Source organism: Penaeus monodon, chromosome 14 (genome assembly GCF_015228065.2).
Source record: "Penaeus monodon isolate SGIC_2016 chromosome 14, NSTDA_Pmon_1, whole genome shotgun sequence".
NCBI classification, from domain to species: Eukaryota; Metazoa; Arthropoda; class Malacostraca; order Decapoda; family Penaeidae; genus Penaeus; species Penaeus monodon.
In genome coordinates, this window is record NC_051399.1 from 27,980,480 (window position 1) to 27,987,979 (window position 7,500).

General features: G+C 36.8%; 1 protein-coding gene across 1 annotated transcript in view; it reads left to right on the forward strand.

The window, feature by feature from the left end:
* The window catches only part of LOC119581030 (UDP-glucose:glycoprotein glucosyltransferase 1-like), a gene marked incomplete at its 3' end in the record, with an annotated part of 15,208 nt that overhangs the window by 2,232 nt on the left and 5,476 nt on the right, over nt 1–7,500 (forward strand). Inside the window, 12 exon segments of the mRNA XM_037929312.1 lie at nt 2,057–2,294; nt 2,421–2,725; nt 2,838–2,954; nt 3,586–3,755; nt 3,920–3,995; nt 3,997–4,140; nt 4,965–5,055; nt 5,058–5,156; nt 5,525–5,739; nt 5,856–6,092; nt 6,242–6,415; nt 6,605–6,786. Coding sequence (XP_037785240.1) covers nt 2,066–2,294; nt 2,421–2,725; nt 2,838–2,954; nt 3,586–3,755; nt 3,920–3,995; nt 3,997–4,140; nt 4,965–5,055; nt 5,058–5,156; nt 5,525–5,739; nt 5,856–6,092; nt 6,242–6,415; nt 6,605–6,786 — 2,039 coding nt within the window.

Consider the following 7,500-nt stretch of genomic DNA (forward strand, 5'->3'; position numbering starts at 1 on the left):
CTTCGTATACAATACTAATACTGTCCTTTATAACCTTTATAATTAATGTTACTGAGAATGACACACAGATAGAGGGAAATTGACAATGCCATCTTCTAGAGGATAAGAAATAGAGTAATAAATAACACTGGTATAGTTGCAGTTTCCTCATATTTACCGCAAAATGATGAAAATATCTACTTCATATCACCACTCAGAGACTAAGTTCACAATACCCTCACACAGCCAGCGTTTTCTGTAAGTTGGCATGAAGTGTTACCAAAGGAGGGTATAGGAGGGCTTACCCCCCTGTCTAGGAAATAAATAGAAGGTAGGAAAGGTTAAGTTTGGATTTTGGGTTCACATGGTATCCAGGTTTTGGGGCTTCGTGTTGGTAGGGTGTGCCACTTTCATAATAAATACCACCTTTATGATGGAATATAACGAGAGATTCATGCATATTACGGCATGGATTATTGATAAAAGTAATAATTATTCCAAGATTGGATAGCTGTGTGAAACTAAAAAATAAAAAAAAAAAAAAAACTAGTTCTCTGAGTTATGAGAAAGTGTATAGAAAAAAAAATTTCATTATGAGACTTCATGTCTTATTTACACTGACTTTATACTATATGGCATATATTTTAATTCAGTGTGATCTGAATTTCAAAATGATTAAATCTTTTAGGTCCATTAGAATAATGGGTAAATCATTACGGTACGGAGTCACCCACCAAACTCCCCAACTCTATGTTAGAGAATCTATTAAAAAATCTAAGTTGCTGGAACTGGGCATTCCCTGTGGGCACTGCTATAATTGAGATTTGATGACCCTGAACACCCCTGGGAAACATTATTTTCACCTGGTATGTAGGTCAAGATAAAGCTGGAACTCTGACCAGTGGCTTCCACTATCTTTTTCCTTTATTTGTAGTGTTACTGTTCATGTTTGCAGATTATTTTTTATAATGTCAATTGCAACTTTTTCTCCTCAGCAAGAATATAATTTTCAATGATTATCCTAGCTTATTGCAGTCATACCATAAAATTAAGTTAAGAGAATAATGATACCCTGTGAAGTAGTGTATGTTCTTACAAAAATTGCATTTGTTATATACTTATTTTACAATGATTTGCCAAGATGGTCTATAAACTATATTTTTTTCTGTATGACAGTCAGGCTTTGAAACCTGATCTGACTGACTCAAGTGTCATAGAAATCTCTGAGCATAATAAACTGGTGATTTCTGGCAATAAGTAATGAAAGAAATAGATTGATGAAATCTAAGATACTTTTCATATATTTCTATCAGAAAAGGACAAATTTTTGAAAAATAATTAGTTGATTTATAGTAATATAACTGGGATGTTCAGCAGAGTTCCTTCGGATAATTATATTCAGTTAAGGTACATTGCCAGAGTGCTCACAGTAGGTGTGTGGTAATCGGAGGAGATTCAGGCTATGAGCATCCTAAGAATTCACAGTTTGACCCATTGCCTTCGTTTTTAAGGGATTACTTATGTCTTTCAGTTTTACAAGGTAGGAATCTTTGTGTGTGTTCTTTGCAAGGAGGTGACAAATCTGTCCAAACCATGCCATAGCAATCCAAAATCTCAAGATGGGCACGCCCCATATGACTCAACTTTCGTTGTATACCAGTGCAAGACTATACACAATTATTTGTTGTGTGTGTTTGTGTGTGTATATGTTGTGTCTTGTGTGTGTTTTTCGTTGAGTGGTGTTGCTGGGTGCCATTGCTGTGTAACCATAAGCTGTCTAATGGTGTGTGCTCGCCAACTGTGATTGTGTTTTCTTTAGTTTGTTTGTTATTGCAGTATGCTAGTTGTGAGTGGTGAGTGAGGTGTGTGAGTTGTGTGGTGTGTGTGTGTTGTGGTGTGTGTTTGTGTGTGTGTGTGTGTGTGTGTGTGTGTGTGTGTGTGTGTGTGTGTGTGTGTGTGTGTGTGTGTGTGTGTGTGTGTGTGTTTTTGTGTGTGTAAGTAATGAATCCTGCAGCCTGGAATAGGATACCAGACAAGTAAACCATAAAATGTCAATTATTTTGTTTTTCCTAAATAGGTCAACACCATGAGAGAAGTTTTAGGGCCCCTCTTGGGGTTGTTATGCTTCCTTCTGAGTGGCACCACAGTGAAGTGTCAAAGTAAAGTCAAGCCTGTAACAACTCATCTTTCTGCCAAATGGAGTCACACACCTCTGTTATTGGAAACGGCAGAGTACATGAGAGAAGAAAGCATTGCTACCTTCTGGGAGTTTGTGGAAGCTGTTTCACAAAAAGATTTTACTCTTTTTACTAAAGGTAAATAGAACAAAAGTTTAATCACATGATCTCTTGTAGTAAGTTTGAATGCATAAGTTGAATATCTAATCACTTTTCTATAACATGTTGATGTGATGTAAAATAATTACTTAATTTCTATTTCAGGAAGTGATAAAGCAGCGTATAATGAGATCCTTAAAACTGCTGGTCAGTTTCTGTCACCATCACAAGTCAGCATTCTGAAGCTTAGCCTGTCCATGAGAGTATACTCGCCAAAGATTGAAATGTTTCGTCAGATTGCTTTAGACAGAAATCTCCCGACTGGAGAGGACTGTATTGCTGTATTTGATGTTAATGGAGAGCTTACATGTAATATTGAGGCAATGAAGAAATTTGTGGAAGTAGGTTCAGGCACTAAACCTGTGTCTTATGATGTGGACCATCATTATCCTGGAGGAGAGAATGCTAAGGTAATTGCTTTAACTTTATTTTTCATATCTGCTATTGATATATGTTCGTACTACGCAAATTTTTTTCAGGCACTCAACACAATTTATCTATTAATTATAACTCTTATTATAGGTTGGAGTCACTCTTTATGCTGAACTAGGAACTAAAGAATTCCGAGCACATCATTTAGCACTGAAGGAACTTGTTGGGTTGGGCAAAATTGATTATGTTTTTCGACCATATATAAAGGTAAGAAAAAGTTTTAATCTCTGGCTCTGTTCTTTAGTCATTCTGTGCTCTTGCTCTCTCTCTCTCTCTCTCTCTCTCTCTCTCTCTCTCTCTCTCTCTCTCTCTCTCTCTCTCCTCTCTCTCCTCTCTCTTCTCCTCTCTCTCTCTCCTCTCTCTCTCCTCTCTCTCTCCTCTCTCTCCTCTCTCTCTCTCCTCTCTCCTCCTCTCTCCTCTCTCTCTCTCTCTCTCTCTCTCCTCTCTTCTCCTCTCTCTCTCTCTCTCTCTCTCTTCTCTCTCCTCTCTCTCTCTCTCCTCTCTCTCTCTCTCTCTCTCCTCTCTCTCTCTCTCTCTCTCTCTCTTTATTCTTTGCTATCCTTTTCCCTCTCTCTTCTGTCCTTTCAATAGAGAGTCATGATTTGTCAACAAAAACAAAAAAAATGTGATGAAGATTTTGAGGTTGATTATAGAACCACTATGTAAAAGGGCCTTTTTAGTAGCGCAGCTGAAGTCCCTACACATTTTCTTCAACATCTATGGCAGTGCACTCACCAACCAATCAAAGCCTTTGAAAACAATGATGTCTGACTGGTAGTATTGAGAAAAGTACAAGTTGAGCTTCCTGTATTTTACTAAAAAGGCCTTAACTTTTTAGGAAAATACCAAAAAGAAGGTCCGATTAAGTGGATATGGTGTAGAGCTTGCTATCAAGAGCACTGAATACAAAGCACAAGATGACACCAAAGTGCAAGATGATGGAGGCCGACAGGAGGAAGATGATGAACAGGAGGTGGAGGTTGAGGGTTTTCTCTTCTCCAAGCTTGAGTGAGTTTTGGAAGTATGGGAAAGGGACATTTTTGGACAATGTTTTATTTTTTGTAAGATTTGTTTACTGACCAAGTTTAAATGTTTGTTGTGTAATATATTTTCATTTACTCATGTAATTGTAAAATTGGTAATTTTGACACATATGTCTACTTTTACCTAAGGTCACTTCACCCAGAGAAAATGGAAGAACTAGAACAGCTTCGCAATCACTTGGTGGAGTCCCGGCATGAAATGGCACCCAATGAAAGTGTGGCAGCTCCAGCACCTGAGTATGCAAGCTGCTCAGCGTATTATGACAACACCGAAGGAAGAGCAGTTGAGCGTCTTTGTGCACACGGCTCAGAATTTCCCAATGCTGGCACGGTCTTTAGTGAGAACAAAGGTATGTGTATTTCATAGCAGAAGAGTTAACCCAGTCAGCATGGATGGCAAGAATATGTGCCATGCTCACTGTAATATAAATTTATTTATTATATTTACACATAGATGACTCTACAAGTGCTTAATCACCAATGAGTCAGTTATTAGTCCTACCTATATCACCTGTATACCCTTTTCCTTGACTTTTCAAAGGGTCTTTTGTATTATATCATTGTCTTAAATGTTACCAAGATTTTAATAACAATTCAATAATCAGTAACATCAATAACAATAACAGTATCAATATTAAGAATTTCTATTAAAAAATGAAAAACGCCATTTTCTGCCATCAAGTCGAATGAGGAAATTCAGGTATCAGCAACACAACACTATAGACCTGTACCAGCTGTTGGGACCATCTGGTAACGAAATTCACAAAAAACTACAGGTAGAACGTAAATTCATGGGTGTTGTTAGATTAGGAAAGGATATACACAAGTACCATTATATATATATATTATGTGTGGTGTGTGTGTGGTGTGTGTGGTGTGTGTGTGTGTGTGTGTGTGTGTGTGGGGTGTGTGTGTGTGTGTTGTTTTGTGTTGTGTGATGTGTGTTTTGTGTGTGTGTGTGTGTTTTGTGTGTGTTTTGTTGTGTGTGTGTGTGTTTTGTGTGTGATTTTTTTTGTTTTTATTTTTTTTTTTTTGTTTTTTTCTTTTTTTGTGTGCTGTGGTTGTTGTATTTGAATGGGTTTGTATAATGTGTGTGTTTTTTGGTAATGGTATTTTAATTGTTTATGTTGGATAGAGTGCAATTATTCACATTATTCCCCTTACCTCATCTCAGGTTGATGACAAGATGAAAAGAGAGATCTTGAAAAATCAGAATCAGCTGAGTGCACAAATGGATGTCAACCCCTCTGATGCTGCTCTCTTTTATTTGCTATTGATTTTGATATGATTTCATCACGTATCTACACACTTTTTGACCATCTCGCTAAAATTCGGTATGGGGTCTTATAATGGGTAAGTTTACTTTGTGCTGCTTCTGCTCTTTATTTTTTTTGCCTTATTTTGATAATTCATATATTTTTTTCACTTCATTCTGTTTTTTCATTATTGTTTAATGGGTCTTCTTTTGCTTTATATATTTACAGTATGTTTATCCTTGCCATTGTTGTCTCCTTAACTTTTCATTGATGTTTCTTTTATCCTGGATTTTTATTGTGCATTAGTTAACAATGAAGTTGGATCCTTTGAAGTAAAGGAGGCATGTCTAAAAAAAATTTGGATGCAAGGAATTATAGGAATTTTACAATATGTCTGGTTCACTGAATAACAGCTAGTTTCACAAGTTTTTCACAGTTAGTTTTAATGTTGTTCTTTAACGAAATGTTTGTTTTACAGGTGTTCCAGGAGATTCACTTAGTACACTGTTAAACATTGATCTTAGTGAAAGTAAGCAAGATTACGGTATTGACATCCGGGATACTGCTATTGTTTGGATGAATGACATTGAGAATGACAGAGCTTATAGCAAGTGGTCATCATCAGTTGGAGAACTGTTGAGGCCAACATATCCTGGCATGTTACGCAGTATCAGGAAGAATTTCCATAACTTGGTAGGTAAATGTTTTGATTTAGATTACAGCTATGCAGCTTTTCTATAAGATGTTGATATGGGTTAATGAGCATTAATGATAATGAGACACTCTAAGGTTAAATCAAACTGTTGCAGGTTATTGTTGCTGAACCAGAGAAGGCAACAACAGCTGACCTTATAAGGCTGGTTGAAGGTTTCCTAACCCACAATGCTCCTGTCCGCATTGGTATAGTGATGTCTGTTAACCCTGACCAAACTCTAAGGGGTTATGATGATGCTGGAGTGGCCATGCTGTGTGCCTTCAATTATGTGGCTCAAAACTTGGAAGGCCGTGAGGATGCAAATTACAAAGCACTTCAGTTCTTGGTTGATGTAAGGACTTTTACCATTTATATTTGTTTTGATATTTTTAGATTGTATGTTTGCATTATGTACCATTTTAGCTGTTTGAATGTTCTTATTTTTATTGATACTCACACATTTTCATTATTTAAGATAACCAAGATTGTTTATATTGACAGGTGTACTCCAATGTCCAAGGTGACATAACGGTAGATGATGTAACATCCCATTTCAAGAGCAAGTACCGAAGTGTCGAACTTGAAGATGTGTTTGGAGAGGATTCAGATTACGATGTTGGCCGTATGCTAGCTCAAGAGTTTGTTGAGAAAGCTGGTATCACAAGTCTGCCTCAGGTAGTATTTTACATTTTATACAGCATCCAAAATAATGTAATGTTTTTGACTAAAAGATCGTGTTCAGTTAATTAGATATATCTCTATACAAGAAATATTACATATAAAAAAGAGTGAACTGGGTGTTCAGGAGAAATTTCTTTAAACTCAAGTAAGATACATTGTCAAAATAATCTTTGTTATTATCAGGCTTTGATGAATGGTGTTCCTCTACCTGAGAAACATTTGAATGCAGATGAATTTGAAGAAGTTGTATTGATGGATGTTATGAGGACAACACAGACTTTGCAGCGAGCAGTTTATAAAGGACAATTGGAAGATAAACATGATGTTGTGGACTGGCTAATGAGTCTGCCAAACATCATGCCAAGGTGAGCACAACATAGTAGCTGAAGTTGGTCTTAACCTATTGGATCCGGTTGCTTCATGACAATCACACAGCCCAAAATACAGACTTATGTGAGTGGCTGCTTTGACAAGTGTGTGGCTTTTAGGCTGGGTGCACTTGAACTCTCGTGTGATGAGTGACCTCTTCTTTGCGATATTATCTCTATTTATGTGTAAACATTTGATTAGCTTTATCCAGATGGTATAACGCTATTTACCTTGCACAGATTAATACCATATCTCAGGGTAGTCCATAAGTCTAACAATGATAACAATAAGTAATATTTATTTATTTATTTATATTTTTATTTATTCATTTATTTATTTGTTTGTTTAAAGTTATTTTCTTTTTGATATTCAGTTTTCTGTAATACAACCTACACCACCAGTCATGGTGGCCAGGAATAGGATGCTGAGCATGGAAATGGCATCGTTCCTGGAGCCAGCACTTTTCCAGTCATGGTTCAGATACACTACATTCCACACTCACTTATCTATGGAAATAATACAAAAACCCTTTTAAACGCCATATGAGTTTAATCACCTTCCAAGAGGTTTGTGTACTCATGGCAAGTCTTTCCTGTCAATCTGCCTTTCAGTCCAGATGCTCACAATGGCAAATTTATGTCTCCCTGGCCTGCAGCCAGATTTATCGTGATGGCATGTTTATGTCATCTGCCCCACAAGCCAAATTTTTT